Here is a 17,980-nt window from a genome sequence, read left to right as displayed (position 1 = left end):
GATCCGTACAATAAAATAGGTTTAACCATTTTGGCGAAAAGATCAATCTGTATATCAATTGGCAAACAAAGATTTTTTGATCTCTTTATTAGAACATACATAGCTTTCGTAGCTTGTTTGGCAATATCTTGTTTAGTTTTATAGAAAGATCCCGATCTGGAAAACAGGATACCAAGATACTTATATTCAGATACCATTTCAATAGAAGTGTTCTTGCACTTAAAATCATATTTGCGTTGTCTTCCTTTTGAAAATACAAGAATTTTGTTTTGGTTGTGTTTAACTCTAGCTTCCATGCATCGCAATACTCACTATATATATTCAGTATTGATTGTAGATCTTCAGAAGACTCTGCCAACAGAACAGTGTCATCTGCGTATAACAAAACGAAGAGTTTTAGAAAGTTAATGGCAAGTGATTCTCTTTCATGCTTATTACAAGTAACACCCGATACTCGATTACAGTTTTGAATAAAAGCAGCTAGGTCATTCACATATAGGGAAAAAAGCAAGGGAGATAAATTTTCCCCTTGACGTACTCCAACATTACAAGGGAAATAATCTGACCGCAACCCATTTACAAAAATACATGACTTCGCGTTTTTCATAGATATTTTAACCACTTGTAAAAATTTACCATTTATACTGTTCAAAATCAGTTTAGACCAAGTCCGTCTCTCCACACGGTATCAAAAGCAGCTTTTAGATCTACAAAAGCGCAAAATAACATCCTTTTGCTGTTTTTAAGATCTGAATCAACGAATTTAAAACAAATAGATTATCTGACGTAGAATATCCCTACGGAAACCAGCTTGAGATCTATCAATGATGTTATTTTCAGAGCAGTATTTCTGGAGTCTGTTATTTAGTATATAATGTAAAAGTTTCCCTAGGCAGCTCAGAAGAGTGATTGGGTGGTAATTTGCTGGATCTGTAGGGTCTCCTTTGTTTTTGAATATTGGATTAATCAGACCAACAGTCCAAGACTTTGGTACCATTCCCCTATTAAAAATAATATTAAAAAATTTAAGCAGTATTTCTTTAATTTTTGGGAGTGCATACTTTATGTGTTCATTTAGGATAGTATCATCTCCACAAGCCTTGTTGTTTTTTAAATGTTTAATAGCAATTTCAATTTCATCCATGTTGATGGGAAGGTTTAGCATCTCATTAGTTTCGGGATGTAGAAATTCAGTATCATTTGTATTTCCTGCTTGATGATCATAATTTAAATTTTTAAAGTAATTGTGCAATTCATTTATTTCAGCACTTACATTTCTACCCTTCTTTCCCTTAAGTATCTTCCAAAATTTTCTAGGTGAATCTGCTTTGAGATTTTTAAGTTTTTCAGCGTTTGAAGCCATAAAATTCTTAAAAGTTTTATTTAGAACAGACTTGTAACGGAGTTGTATACGAACCATGTACGGGAAAGATTCGACCCTTATTTTCGAAATATACAAATTATAGAAATCCCGTATTTTCGGCATATACGAGAAATATACGGAGTTGTATACCAAGCATATACAGGACATATACGTTCCGTATATTCGAAATATACTAATTATCTAAATCCCGTATTTCCGGCATATACGGAAAATATACGGAGTTGTATACGAAGAACATACGGGAAATATAAGTACCGTATTTTCGAGATATACAAAATATATTCATATCCCGTATTTCCAGAATATACGGGAAATATACGGGGTTGTATACGAAACATATACGGGAAGTAAATGTCCCGTAAGTTCGTAGTATACGGATTAATTTATTCCCGTGCACCAGAAATATACGGTGTTTTATACGATCAGAATAACCCTTTTAAAACTTGCCGCATTTCAATAATATACGGGGTATCGTTTATTAAGAATTCCGTATTTCATAGTAAACGGAAAATTTTATTAATATACGGACTTTCAAATATATAAGCCCCGTACACGCCCATATTTTAGTTTTCCCGAATTCTTCCCGTATATGGGCAATATACGGAATTCCGTACACTCCCGTATATTAACTCTTTTTTTTTTCGCAGTGGTTATTTTTCATACTTTCTTTTACATTTGATTACAATTACAGAATTACTATTAGGTTATTTAACATTGTTCTGTACAATACGGAGATATATTTGGACGAGTACCCAGCTGAGAAAACCATATTGGACGAGCCGCTAGGCGAGTTTAATATTGTTTTCTCAGCTGGTTACGAGTCCAAATATATCTCGTATTGTACAGTACAATTGTAAATAACCTTTTTATTCTATATCTACTTTATCTTACTATAATAATAGTTTAAATTAAAAATGTTTCACTGAATATTGTATTCCTGCCTTTTCTAGTTTTTCCAAGCTTGGTATGAGTGCAAATATATATTATACAGAACAATGTTAGACCTTAAATAACCTTTTAATTCTATATTTATTTCACTTCATACGTAATATACGTAATTCATTGAATGTTGTTTTTTCTGCGTATCATCATTAAAAATGTATATGGTGCTACCTCCCTACAACCGCCATTTGGCGATTTGGGTGGTAATAATACTTGGCTGAGATATTATGCTCCCACACATTGTCAGCAAGTTTGGTGAAGATCGGATGAAAACTGTTCGACTTAAAAGAGCGGACAAGGCTAAATTCCCCGTTTTTTGAGTAATTCAAGGACTATAATCAAATAGTGCCTGGTACAATTTGGCTGGTTATCGAAATTGGCCGAGATGCAATGCCCACATAATCTTCTCCATTTTGTTTCTTAACCGTTAAATGAAAACTGCTGAGGTCGCTATTCAGACAGTCGGGGCTGATACCAATTTCTAGGTTTCGTTCGGAACGGTTTCTTTTAGTGACTTTTCAAATATTCCAACACCTGATGATCCTTTTTGCTGTATTTTTAAGTTTTTGATTATTAACGAACGTTTTAATATCTAAATCAGATAGCATTGTTATCCCTTGTATCGTTTTTGTGTGTTGTAAACAAAAAAAAACTCAAATTAAATCCAGATTTCAAGACGCATAATCAAACTCTGTACATAGAGCGCCTACTTCATCCGATTTACATTCGGAACATATTCACGCGTTTTGGGCTTTATCGTATGTTTAACATGGGACTGTTGACCGTCCAAATACAGAAAATACATGATTTTTGTACGCGCGTGCGTCCAAATACAGAAAATACAGGATTTTTGTACGCACGTGCATCCAAATACCGTAATATATTGTACGGTCACGTGTTGCAAATGAACGTTCGCGATTGGATAGATAAAATAGGTATAGAATAAAACTTGATATCTTACAAGGAATACTTGCATTTTCTACAATAAATTCAATTAGAGAAATCCGTTAATCGCTCCCTTTAGTAAAGCCCTTTATTCACTTTGTCAGTATGCTTTGTGCATGATGCGTTTTTGTAAAGTTTTTGATGTGCCAAATTGTAATCAGTTTGAAATTATTGATTTAATAACCTTTCTGCTGTCAAAGCTGTGGATGATATAAAATAAAGCCAGTTAAAAAAATAAAGAATTTACCCGTAGAATTCATCACTCTGATCTATTCAATATACAATTGGTCACAAAATCACGAAACGGACAAGAAACTTGCATATTTAAATTGTCATCGCAAGCTCCCGGTGAAAGGCGTAGTTCTTCAGCTGGTCAAACTACCCTAGATTCGGATGTTATAGATAATGCAAGTATGTTTACTTTTTGAGAATTATGGAAAGAGACCTTTATATAAACAATATGATCGAGTGGTGTCCGATATCAGTCAGATTAATACGAAAATTGACTCTATGTTCTCCACAATACAAGATTTGAAACAGAATAATGAAGCATTAAAGAAAGACAATGCTGAACTCAAGCGGTAAGTGAACAGTCTATGCAGTCTAGACTTGATCGCTTTGAAAGTTATACTCGTAGCAGTGACATAAAAATTAATGGGATTTCTAGTAAAATTGATGAGAAATGGTCCATCACTCAAGAGAAGGTACGTGACTTGAACTTAGATGTTCAAGCTGATCCGATCGATATTGATAGAGTCTATAGGTCTAAATCGCATGATGAGGAGGCTTCGACCATTGTTGTGTGTTTTACAAAAACTCAAAGACTGTGATCATGTTATGAGGCGTGCAAACTCTTTGCTTAGACGACCATCAGGTGATCACTAATGACCTTAAAGAATTTTTGTGTTCATTTGACATGATCAATTTATGTTAAATATGGAGTAGATTTAACTCATTCTGCACGCGCGACGCATTAATGCGTCGACCGATTGTAATCTATTTACCGCGTGCCGCTTTCAGGCGGTGTTATCTACATCTGGAAACCGCACGTCGCTTACATGCGTCTTTACAGTAACATCTCTGAATTCCGCATGACGCATTCAGTCTCACATTCAATTGGTCTTAAATAAAATCTTTTAGTTCTTTCTAACAATTTGGACCAATAAAAGATTTTGTTGCGTAACATTTTTAAAACATTAATAAAACCGGTTGTTGTGAAAGAAAAAATGCTTTCGCTGAAGAATGAGTTTTATTCTCATTATTATCATTCTTACGTTTTATTACAATAAAATCATCATTAAACAGTGTGCCAAAATTTCATTTAAGTTTGTCAAAATTTAACAGAGATAAATATAAAAACCCAGCTATGGAGCTAGAAAAGGCTTTGAGTATATTCCTTATTAGTACGGTTTTAAAATTTGAGTGTGGAACAAAATAGAATTGTAAACGATCGGGTATTTTTATAAAAAATACACTTCAGTAAAGACAGACGTACATAATTACCGCACAAAAGTAATATGTTCGTTTTATACTGAAATGCAAAACGAAAATTTCATAGAATTATTTTAAATTTTCATACCGCGTGAACATTGTCACATCTTCACGTCGTGACGATGCACACAACACTGCCTGGACAAAACTTGTAGAATTGTGGATTATATCATTGAAAAGAAAAGAACTAAAATATTTTCTTTTACATGTAAGCTTAAACTATCTTCAACTCATGCACACCAGATCTTTCATTTTTACCTATGCGATATAACAATGCTCATGTGTGTATGAAAAAGTAAAAAAAATCTTTGCGGGTATCTGTTTATTTATTTATGTATTTATTTGTTGTTAAACTTCGAAACTGTCTCTTGATCTATAGAATAAATTGTTAATAATAATAACTCAATTATTTCGACAGCTGGTGTGTGATACTTTAGAAACTCTACAAAATTGTTTCAAAATTCAAATATTCATAAAGTACATGTTTTCTGAAAATTAGTCCAAAATAATCTCATTTTCAGCACAATAGTTTCTGTCTAAAATAGTTAAAATATTCACTTATTTCTATTTTATTACATCTTCATACTAAACAGATACGCTATTTTTTATGAGAAATAACTTCATTTTGATGCGTTTTGATTGCCTGGATGCGTATAACTGAGTGAAATCAGTGTTAGAAAATGACAATATTAATATGTATTTCAAATTATTTTTAAGAATTGCTCATATTTGTTGTTTAAATATGTGCATGATAAAATTTAGCATTTTATAAATGATGTATAGCCAAAACAAGATCTGATGAGAGAATACGGTCATTTGTTTTTTGTCTTTAATTCAACAGTCTGTTGAAATAACTGTACTACACAGCTGCACGAAATTAACTTTGTTGCGTATCTACTTACAAACAGTGCAAAGTCCATACCTATTGGCATATATTTGATGTCATATGTTACTAATTAACAACAATATTCAAAGCAAAAAACTACAAAATCAATGTTATCTCTCAAAACATCGCTCGGTATTTAGGATAGATTGGCTAAATATCAGCCTCCTAGGTGGCTGAATGATAAATATTAGCAGATAAGAAGTGGAGATAACGCTTTAGGGCAGACTGATTGAGTTAAGGGAGAATTTGATACTTTTATAGATTCTTATGTACATTATGATTATGTTAGAACATTCCAACCTGAATTATTACAAAATAGTAGAGGAATTGTGTTTATTAGCGCTGCGTTGCACAAACTAAATATCATTGACCGCATTTATGAAAACTTTTGACAATTGTGTGGTATTATATTTTAATTGCTAAAGATGTTATTATGTACTTCACCTATGTTTCACCTAAGGGCTCATCTTTTTATAATGATAAATTAGAGAAGAATATGGTACTTTAAACATACAATCATATTTAGAAACTGTAAAGTTAGAACATCCGGACACACTATTATTTTTGTCAGGCGATACAAATGCTAGGACAAAAGATTTTCTAGATTTTATACCAACTGATAATTTAGATTATATGTTTGAAGATGTTGCCTTTGAGGGTAGCAATTTTGACATTCCACAAAAAAATAAAGATAACTTATGGGGAAATGATTTTGGTAAAACCCCAGCAAATCTGTGTGGCATTTTTGATGTTCATATTTTAAATGGTAGAATGCACGATGATAAGGAGGGTAAATTTACTAGCTTTGCGAATAATAGATCCAGTGTTGTAGATTGTATGATTGCTTCTAGTGAGTTATTTCTATTGGTTTCGGGGTTTAATGTTCTAGATCTTGATGACTCAGATCATTTTCCTATTTCATGTTTATTAATTGTAAGTCTCCTTCAAGTAGGGAATAACCCAATGAATATTGATACTAATGTTATGCCGGTACCTAACTTTAGGTGGAGGGAGGAACAGGGTCTAGATTTCCAGACAAGATTTGCTATATTAATACAAGTTCATAATGATAAATTTCTAGATGATATAGTTCAGAATATTGATTCAGCTATACAAACAATTACTTCAATTTATTAAGAAGTAAGATGCGTTCTAGTCGTATATCTTATCGCAGCTCCCAGCCTCCGTGGTGGGACGCGGAATGTGATAACCTTAAAGCAGCTAAGAACTCCAGATTGCGTAAATTTCGTATGTCCAGTTCAAACGATGATATAAGAACATACAAGAATAAGCGTAATGAGTTTAAAAATGCATGCTGTAGGAAAATAGCCGAATTCCTACGTAGTAAGAGGCAGTTGCTTATAGAAACTAGAGATAATCCTACAAAAATGTGAAAACTCCTCAAGCAATCACGCACAAATATGTCCGCTGATCCTAGTATAACAGCAAGTGATTGGTATAACTATTTTAGTACATTGCTTTACGATGAGCAGAGTGAATTTATTCAATTTGATACAATAGATGTTAACTTGGATGAAAGCGCAAATTGTCTAAATGAGCCATTTTCAATTGATGAAATTAGGTATTCTGTTACTAAGTTAATAAATAGCAAAAGCTGCAGATTTGACTGTATTCCGTCTGAATTTTTTAAGCATACTACGGTTCTTATAGCACCATATTTACATACTTTGTTTAATAGAATTATGGAAACAAGTAGATTCCCAGATTCTTGGGGTAGAAGTATTATTTGCCCTGTACCTAAGTCTGGATCAACTGGTAATCCAGGTAATTATCGGGATATTTCTATAACGAACACCATGTATAAGATTTTTCAGGTGTTGTGAATAAGCGACTTTATGATTGGGCAGAAATGAACAATAAAACTGATGAATCTCTGGCTGGATTTCGGCATGGGTGCTCTGCGGTAGACAATATATTTTCGTTACAAGCAATGGTACAGAAATATCTCTCGAAAAAGGGTGGCTGTTTTTACTGTTTATATGTCGATTTCCGTAAAGGCTTTGACAAAATAAAACACTGTAAGCTGTTCGAATCACTAGAAAAGAAAGGCCTCAATGGTAATTTCCTCCATTTATTAAAGGCTATGTATAGTAATCTGTAATCTTGTGTTAAGACAGTTAATGGTCACATTGGTGGGACTACAGACTTTTTTCTGTGTAAGATCGGAAAAAGACAGGGGGATAAGTCAAATTTAACAATCTTCACACTATTTATTGATGAGTTATCATCCCTATTACGAAAAAAAATTGTGGGACAGGTATTTTTTATTTCTAATGATATTCCTGATATCATATGTCTATTATTTGCTGATGATGTAGCAAACTGTGCTGAAACTGCAGTTAAACTGCGGCAACAGTTTAACTATGTAGATATGTTTTGCCAAAATACTGGTATGAAAGTAAATCTCGATAAGACAGAAATTATTGTATTCAGTAATGGTGGCACTTAGGAATTATGGAATTATGGAAAATGGTATTTCAGAGGGGAAGAAGTTAATGGGATTATTGTTCATGTCCAGATTATCTTGGAGTTCTGCACATGATAAGTTAGCTGCTCAAGCTTAGAAATCCATATTTTCAATTACTCGCTATAAAAAAACATTGTATATTTCCCTACACACGAATTGTTTAAGATTGTTGATGCAGCAGTGGAACCAATTTTATGTTACGGTTCTCAGATTTGGGGGTATGAGTATTCCCACATTATTGAAGCTGTGCATAACAGCTTTTGCAAGAAGCATCTTCGTGTAAATAAAATTACTAATAATTGTTTTGCTCCAGGGGAATGCGGTCGTCTCCCTTTATGCATAACATACTTTACAAATTGTATTAGGTATTGATGTAAATTGTTACAAACAGATACCAAAAGAAATGTTATTAAATGCTAAAATCACTAGATGAAGCAGGACGAGTATGTTGGGCTTCTAAAGTAAAGAATATGCTGTACACGTATGGTTTTGTATATGTCTGGATAGTAAAAGCTATAGGCGATGTCGATATGTTTATTCAACTGTTCCAACAACGCTTAATAGATTGTTTTAGTCGGAATTAGCATAATGATATCAACAGCTCAAGTCGCTGTGAGCATTATAAACATTTTAAAACACATTACTAAATACTGACGATACTTGCATCCTGAAATACTTTTAGAATATAAAATTGCATATGCGAAATTTAGATGTTCGAACCATAAGTTCAGAATTGAAACAAGAAGACATATGAATATCACTCGAGATACAAGGATCTGTCAGCATTGTGTAGAAAAAATTCAAATCAATGTTGTAGAATGTGAATATCATGTATTTTTCCAATGTCCAAGATCTGATGCAATTCGTAATCAATATTGACGACTTTTATGAATTGTTAAAAACTTATAGTTCTGAGAAAAAATAAGAGAAAAGCATTGTTTGTTCAACATTATCTGAATACATAGATTACAGATGTGAATATTTACTTCACAACAGCGGGTGTTAAGTGCTGTGTGGCGGCCATAATAAGTCGCCCCGACTTCATCTCAGTGTTGTTATATTTTCTGGTTCTTCGGGATAATTGATTTTAACCCATTTAGATTTGTGGATTAAATACTGCTTAAGCCGGTGCTAGGGGGCATGGGCAGTGTTGCATTTTCCATTACTGCTCATGCACAGACTCAATCAAACCGAGTCTGCAATTTCCACTGTTTGCCTTGTTCTCGGTGCTTCCGAGGGATCTACTTTCCAGATTTTATTGTCTAATATGCATTATCTAAAAGAGTTGTTTTTCTTTGATATGCTGGGTACATAGCTACATGTCTTTACTTGTATGTATATGTATCATTAATTACAAAATTAAAATTAGAATTGAAACAGGCAGACATTGATATACCTCGAGATGCAAGTATCTGTCAGTATTTTGTAGAAAAATTGATTTTCATATTGATGTTGTAGAATGTGAATTTCATGTATTTTTCCAAGGTCAAAGATTTGATGCAATTAGTAATCATTATTTATGCACCTGGTACACACTGGGTACTACAGTAAATTGTTAAAAATTAGTAGTTCTGAAAAATTTTAAGAGAATACCAGTGTTGAACATTTACTAAATACATAGATTACTGATGTGAATATTAAAGGGAGAATACCCATTTTATTCAATATTCATTACCTAAAGGATGTGTCTTTCTTTGAAATGCTGGGTACACAACTATATGTCTTTACTTGTATGTTTATGTATTGTGGGCCGGTGGCCTTTAATTACAAAATAAAATTGTTGAGTTTGAGTTTGAGTGTTTAGTTTGTCAATATACAATTGTTATTGAGCCCCAAACATATACCAACTTCATATAAACACACTTAAAAAACAATAGAAAGGCAGATGAAAGTTAACAGTCTTATATTACAAATTAATATATAACAAACCTTGATATATTTATCAATAAGATGTTTTTATCTTATGAAAGTGAATTACCAAATGTTCAATATGCTTTGTTATCATTTGCCGAACTGCATATTTTAGGTGAGAAATGCATGCGCGATTGAAATTGAGTAATGCATATTCCTGTTCATGACCATTGTGCGTATAATATACCTATGGGCAGGGCGCCATTGTACCAGTTGTGTGTGCGCAGAACAGAAAGTATTGATACATCCCAGTGTTTTGTTTATGTATTCTATTTTTAGCACAGTGTCAGTACCATTTTACTAAGATTTCTGCCAATACTACTGATGTCATCAATTATTTATTAGGTAAATCCTTTCTTTACTTACTATTGCATTATTTAAAAGTCAGACTGTCATCATATTTGTTGTATTTTGTAAGTTATTGCATTTTAAATTGATTACAGTGCAGCATCCCTGTCTGGCTGCAGCCATTTTGCCCCATTGCATTCTGGGTAGTTACCCTTGACAACCTAGTAGAATTCCAGGAATTATTCCAACTGTCAAAGCAATTCTAAGTTAAATTTCTTTAATTTAAGCAAAGGATCAGAGTTTTTCAAGTAATAGTCATTTTATTTAGGAATTATACCTTTGATTTATGTCCAGTTTTCATGCAACTTAATTTATTTTAGTAGTTTAAACTCTGATTTTTATTATTTAACCATAGTTTTGGCTGTTCCATGTACACATTGTTTTGATGTGTACATTCTGCACACAGTTGTACATTCACTCAGAGTTTGGTTGTGTGCATCCACACAGTTGGTGTGTGCACACATGTTTTTGGTGTGCACTTGGTCAGTATAAAAACTTTTTGTAGCTCCATAGAGGGGACTCTCCAGACTTTGAACTTCAAGAGCTTAACCTATTTTGGTAACTGCCAATATTCTATTTTTGACTTTAGAATTTTTCAAGACTTGATTATTTTTGGCTTAAGTAAATAACTTTTAACAGTAAAATAAGATTACTTTTAAGTTTTAATACTGAGGTTTATAGGCAAGCATTTGTTTCATTTAAAGATTCTAAACATTTAACATTGTTTGTTGTTAACTAAGATGTTTTGCTGATACATTATTAGTATTTATTTAGAGTCAGTATTTTATATGCATTGTCTTAATTTTTGTTAGGGATAAAATAAATAAATTTGCAATTTAAATTTATTTGGTCTTAGTGATTTCTTATTAGTGTTAAGTAGAACTTAAGTAAATCTTGGTAAAATAAGTAGTCTAACTGGAGTAAAATAGCCTTAGTGAATCGGCCACAAAGCAGACTTGCATTCGAACCCAATCTGTTCTTAACCACGAAACCGGAAGTCGCATTGAGCCTGCATGATAGTCCAGTTTTACGTAACCACATAGCCAGAGTTCGAGATCACAGCCCGGTAAATCCTACTCAACTTCTCTTGCCGAACCACAACCCGTCCCTAAACCATCCGAGCTAGCCAGAGCGCTTTGGTGGCAGTGGTGGGATTCTTTCAAACAATTCAACAGAGAGGATCCAGAGATTCGAACACAAGCCTATAGACTAAGAAACGCTACCATGGACAGATTTTCTCCAGTTGATAGTGAAGGAGTGGTATACTTCAACAGAGGTCACGGTTCAGAATCCCAAGGCAATCATCTCAACGATAGATGTGAAGATCCAAGCCAAGACTACCAAGCAGACCTACAGGATGTAGATCATCTTCCAGTGCATTCCGAGCCAGCTTACAGACCTTTTTCGTTAAGAGATGCTGAAATTAACACATCATTCCAACAACAGAACAATGATGAAACCGGATAATCATCAGATGTATTGAGTAACATCACTGGAGTACTAAAGGAGGTTGTAGCAGAACTACGTAACATAAAGCAGTCTCAGACAGCATCATCTGAGAATTCAAGGCAACAAAGCAGTTTGAATAATATACCAACAACCCAGAATTATACAGATTCGCAAAACCAGTGTAGGCAACCGTACACTAGAGAACCATACAGTGCAGTTAGTAATGATTTTTCAGGTCCTGTTCAAGGCAGATTTATTCAAAGGCCATATCAGCGTCAGAGTTTTCATGAACAACCGGCAAACAATTTCAACCGTAACTCCTATAATGTTCAAAGAATACCTGTAGTTGAAGAGAACAGTCAGTACCATATTGCCAGTGAAGTACCAACCAGTTCAAGTCATGGAACATATTACAATACAGCTATGCAACCCCAGTGGCAAAGACCTAGGATCAATGACAGCATACGAGTACCTGCTTTCTCTGGAAAAGATGATTGGGCAGTATGGATAGCTCGTTTTGAAGCTATTGCAAGTCGCTATGGTTGGACTGATGAAGAAAAGATAGACCAGCTATTACCTGGGATAGAAGGAAAAGCAGCAGAATTTATGTTTTCCCAACTGCAACCTAGAGTTTTATACAGTTACAGAGAATTGGTTCAAGAGATGAACAACAGATTCATGGTCATTGAAACAAATAGGGCTTTTGCTGCCAAATTCAGCAGAAGAATACAAAAGGCTGGTGAAACAGCAGAGGACTTCGCAGCAGATTTGAAGATGCTTTATGATAAAGCACACGGCTACAGAGATAAACATATCCGAAACGAGGATTTGGTGAGAAAATTTTTAGATTGACTGAGGGATGATGAAGCACGATTCGAGGTGGAATATCACAAAGAGCCATCAACTATAGATGAAGCTGTTTTTCATGTAGTCAACTTCATCTAGACCAGAGGTTCTGTTTGATATGATAGAAGAAATGGTAAATATGCCAGAAGGACGGTAGATAATTCCGATGAAAGGAGAGAAGCAACCTTCAGTGAAGAGAGGGCGTACCGGATGCCAGAAAGGAAACAGACTGAGAGAAAGCCTGTGACTGAAATCGATAGTAATAAATCAGACAGTGAGTCAAATAACAACAGCCAAGAACAGGCATTACAGAAAATACTCGAACGACTTGAGAAGCTAGTAAAGGCTAACGAGGCAGATACTGGTAGAAGAGGTTCAAACCACAAGAATAACACAGTTGAATGTTTCAACTGCCACAGAAAGGGTCATTATGCTAGGGAGTGTCCTGATAAACAAAGATCAGACAGAAAGATGGGAGGTCATAATCAAAGTAGAGGGAACCATACTGACTCCAACAGTCGTAGTGGGTCTTTAAACTACCAGGGACCAGCTCTTATGGCCAAAGAGAGGTCCGCTTAGAGGAAAAAGGCCAGTGTGAAGACAAGATAGATCAGAAAAATAAAGAGGAGAGTAAGAAAAGGAGCCTTTGTGATGGAGTTTATGTGAAAGATGCTGTTGAGGGTGTGCCTTTATTGTTCACCGCAGACACTGGGGCTTCCAGAACCGTAATTTCCACAAGAATTTACGAGAAGATTGCAGAGAATGAAAGACCACAATTAAGCAGGTCTATGTGCTTGAAAGGGACAAGCGGGTCGCCTATTAAGGAGAGGGGAAAAGCTGAGATTAGGCTTGAAATTGGAAAGTATGAGATCATCAGTGAGGCCATGGTGGCTGAAATAGAGGATGATGCTCTGCTCGGTTTTGATATTTTGATGGGGAGTGAGAAGGGACCAGCTGACATCTTACTGAGCCAGAATAAGATCATTCTTGATAGAATTGAGATACCGACTGTTCAATTTGGCAAGCACAAGAAGACTAGAAGGGTAGTCGTGGCAGATGACATAAGCATACCTGGTCAAGCGGAGTCGCTTATTGACGTTTATGTCGGGAGGGTGGAAGCTGATGACATGGATGATCAGGCAGACTACATGGTAGAACCTACAGACTATTTCAAGGACAGGTATCAGTTGATGATGGCTTCAACACTAGTGGACATCAACAAGGCTACCACCTGTAAGGTACGAATACTGAATCCTTTTCCAACTGAAGTTACTCGGAAGCAGGATGCAGTGATAGCAACAGCTGAGAGAATAGAGAGGGTTGTTAGCATTATAGTGGAGGAAGAAAATAAAGAAGAGAAAAACCAAAGCAGTATAAGAAGACTTGACGTACATAGCAGCAGTCCCAGAACCGAAATGAATTTTACCCTAGCTGATGAAGAAGCTGTTCCAGAACACCTCAGAAGTCTGTATAAAAATAATCAACAGAAGGAAAAATGGATCATGAAAGAAAAATTGTTAGCGGGACTTCTTGTTAAATATAGTGACAGCTTTTCGAAAGATGAGTGGGACATTGGAGTAACCAACTTAGCTGAACACCCAATCAACACGAGGGATGCAGTACCAGTCAAACAACGACCGAGAAAAGTCCCGTTAGCTTACGCAGCAGAGGAAAAAAGCAGCTATTGAAGATCTAATGTAGAAGGGGGTTATACAGAAGAGCACTTCTCCATGGTCAAGCCCGATAGTATTTGTACGTAAGAAGTCAGGAGCCATAAGACCATGTGTTGACTACAGGAAGGTCAACGCACTTGTTAAACCGGATGGATTTCCACTGCCCAGGGTACAAGATTGTTTGGATGCGGTATCAGGTTCCAGTTTATTCAGCAGCCTTGATTTAACTAGCGGGTATTTCCAGATTCCACTTAAGAAGGAAGATTTTCCCAAGAGCGCATTTTCTGGCAAATTTGGTCAATATGAGATGACAAGGATGTCTTTGGGTTTGAATAAATCCGCAAGTACCTTTCAGAGGACAATGGAGTTAGCACTTCAAGGACTGCAGTGGATAACCTGTCTCGTTTACATAAATGACATCATAATTTTTGGAGCTGACTTTGAAGAACACATTAGCAGGGTTGATGAAGTTCTTAGCAGAATAAAAGATGCTAGACTAAAGCTAAAGCCAGAAAAATGTCACCTGCTACAAACAGAAGTCATTTTTCCTAGGACATATTGTGTCAAAGGAAGGTATCAAGGCAGATCCTGCAAACATCTCCAAAATAGTGCAGTGGCCTAGACCAATAAATGCCAAGCAAACGAAACAATTTGTCGCTACAGGTTCTTATAATAGATGGTTCGTTAGAAATTATGCGAAGATTGCAAGACCATTAACAGAACTGACCAGAAAGGACAAAGCGTTTGTGTGGGATGAACACTGTGAAAAGGCCTTCAATGCAATAAAAGAAGCTTTGATCAGTACGGAAGTTATGGGCTACCCCATGGACAAAGGCGGGGTTTTTCTCTTGGACGTAGATGCGTCGGGATTAGGAATAGGAGCAGTACTACAACAAATACAAGGTGATAGGGAGAGGGTGATAGCTTATGCAAGCAGAGCCATGAACAAAGCAGAAAAAAACTATTGCATAACAGAAAAAGAACTCCTTGCAGTAGTCTATTTTGTGAAATATTTCCGTCAGTATCTATCAGGTAGACATTTCACAGTAAGGAGTGATCATCAGGCACTAGTTTGGTTGTTCAAGTTAAAGGAGCCCAGCGGAAAGATTGCCAGATGGATTGAGATCCTTGCACCTTTTGATTTCTTTATAGAATATAGAGCTGGATGTAAACAAGGACATTGTGATGCCTTGTCCAGATGTGAAAGTCCAAGAGATTGCACCTGTCATGATGTCGATACAAGTGAGTCATTAAAATGTGGTCCATGCAAGAAGTGTAGAAAGAGGGCAGATGATATGATGTTAGAGCTAAAAGGGACACAACATCAACACATAAAAAGCAGGAGAGATGACAATGAAGATCAAGTGGAGCAAACACAGAAGTTCGTAGTGTTAAAGATCAAACGTTGTTTTTCAAAAGATATCACCGATCTGAGATGGATGTACATCAGCACTGCAGGCGAAATTGCTAAACAGCAAGCAAAAGACACCGATATTGGACCAGTTTACAAGGCAAAGGTTGAAAACAAAGAGCCTAACAGTTCAGACATGGTGACAGAGAGTCCGGCCTGCAGACACTACTGGGTAATATGGATAATTTACACCTTCAGAATGACATCTTATACAAGGATTTCAAAAAATGGAATGGTACCGGGGAGTATAAGCAACTGATTGTACCAAAACATATGAAGAAAGAAGTTATACACCAGATGCATGATACCGTACTATCTGGACACCTTGGAACCAAAAAGACAAAAGAAAAGATATCCCAGAGGTATTATTGGTACGACATGAAGGAAGATATACGTCTTTATATCTTGAGATGTGACATCTGTGCAGCTAATAAGCAACTTCAGAAACCTCCTAAGGCAGCTATGGGACACCTAAGAAGTGGAGCACCATGGGACACCTTAGCTATTGACTATCTAGGACCATTCCCGGAAACACCTAGGCAAAATAAGTACGTTCTGGTGATGACTGATTTATTTACCAAGTACGTAGAGATTGTGGCTGTACCAAACCAACATGCAGATGATTGTGCACGCCGAATTATGAATGATTTCATTTCAAGGTGGGGAACGCCTTTGTCTATTCACACAGATCAAGGGAGGACATTCGAAAGTAAACTATTTCAAGAGCTTTGTAAACTTTTAGAGGTGCGGAAAACTAGAACAAGTCCGAGAAATCCAAAATGTAGACCGAAAGATTAAACATGACAATTTTGAAGATGATTAAGGCATATATAGCTGACGAACAAGATGAATGGGATTTATATCTCGGTTGTCTCGCAGGCGCATACAGATGTACACCATGCAAATCTACCAAACTGACGCCTAACCTACTAAGTTTAGGCCGAGAAATTAAGCTTCCAGCGGATCTGTTATTTGGTTATGCTGTAAACTCTACAGATGTGCCATCATACTGTGAGTATGTGAAAGAAATCCGAGCCAAAGTGATGCATGCTTACAAGATTGCAAGGCAATATCTCCTGTCAAATGCGAGGCGGAGTAAAATCCTCTATGATACAAACATTTCATACCACAACTACAATGCTGGGGATGTCATATGGTACCTCCATGAGTCAAGAAAAGTAGGAGTTACGCCAAAGCTGAAAAAGAAATTTGATGGACCTTTCGTAGTTAAAGAAAAAATGTCAAATGTGAATTTTGTGATACAGATGAACAGAGAAGGCCAAGAGAAACTGGTACATCATGACAAGTTGAAACCGTATTTTGGTACAAATATCCCTAGATGGATTCAGAAGATCAGCAAGAACATCAAGAAGCAGCAGTCTCAGAAGTCAGTAAAGTAACAATGATCTCCTGTGCAGTGCTGTAAATGTTGTTATAGGCGTAGCTGTAGTTTATCGTAGTCTAAAGTAGAGTGCATGTATCAGCAAAACACATGAAAATTATTGTATATCATTTTAAGATGATCATCCGTCAACGAATCTCCATATCCATGTATTACTATTGGTCACATTCATAGAAGTAAAGTCGGTCAAAATGGATCTCGTTTCAGGTCAATATGAGTGAGAAGGTTCCTAGACGTGGCAGGCTATACAAGTGTTTACACTGTGAGAAGGCAGGAAAAGTGTACATAAAAGTGAAGTACAGAGTCACTGGTCATGTTTGGAAGCACCACTTTCCACTGTCAGATTCGCCATTCTATTGCACCCTTTGTCTGTTCAGGTCAACCACAGAGGAGGCACTTAGGAAACACGTAAAGACTTACCGAAGGCACGTTCTGATGCGCAAGGACATGGGTACAAGTGTCAATGATAATCGATACCTAGTGTTTAATACAGCACCACGTGATTTGGTAGAAGGGGTTGACTACAGAAGGGAGAACTTGAGAGAAAGCTTAGCTGGTACCTCTGCAGTCGAAGACCCATTGATGCTGGATCATGAGGATTACTCGTATGAGAAGACTCCCGAAGAAGATGGTTTGTTAACGCTACGTGTTACTCCAGAGGTCCTTGCTGATTTTGTTTCTAGACTAAGACTGACCGAAACATCCGAAGTAACTCAGCAAACATTTCCTTTTCCTAGCTGCAGCTCATCAACAGTAAGCAATCCAGTCATGACTCAACCATTTATTCAGCAGCCACATCTTCCA

The 17,980-nt window shown here is 36.0% G+C and overlaps 1 protein-coding gene across 1 annotated transcript; it reads left to right on the top strand.

Moving 5' to 3' along the window:
- The first annotated feature begins 16,574 nt into the window (after window positions 1–16,574).
- On the top strand, window positions 16,575–17,174 carry LOC128554883 (uncharacterized). Its single transcript, XM_053536202.1, has one exon. The coding sequence runs from the start codon at window positions 16,575–16,577 to the stop codon at window positions 17,172–17,174; it is 600 nt and encodes a 199-aa protein (XP_053392177.1).
- The last annotated feature ends 806 nt before the right edge of the window (window positions 17,175–17,980 follow it).

This window comes from Mercenaria mercenaria, unplaced genomic scaffold, assembly GCF_021730395.1.
Source record: "Mercenaria mercenaria strain notata unplaced genomic scaffold, MADL_Memer_1 contig_834, whole genome shotgun sequence".
NCBI classification, from domain to species: Eukaryota; Metazoa; Mollusca; class Bivalvia; order Venerida; family Veneridae; genus Mercenaria; species Mercenaria mercenaria.
This window is presented reverse-complemented; position numbering and strand designations above follow the sequence as displayed.

Bases quoted from the DNA above. Each gene is read 5' to 3' on its own strand.
- LOC128554883 (XM_053536202.1), top strand. From the start codon at position 16,575: ATGACAATTTTGAAGATGATTAAGGCATATATAGCTGACGAACAAGAT.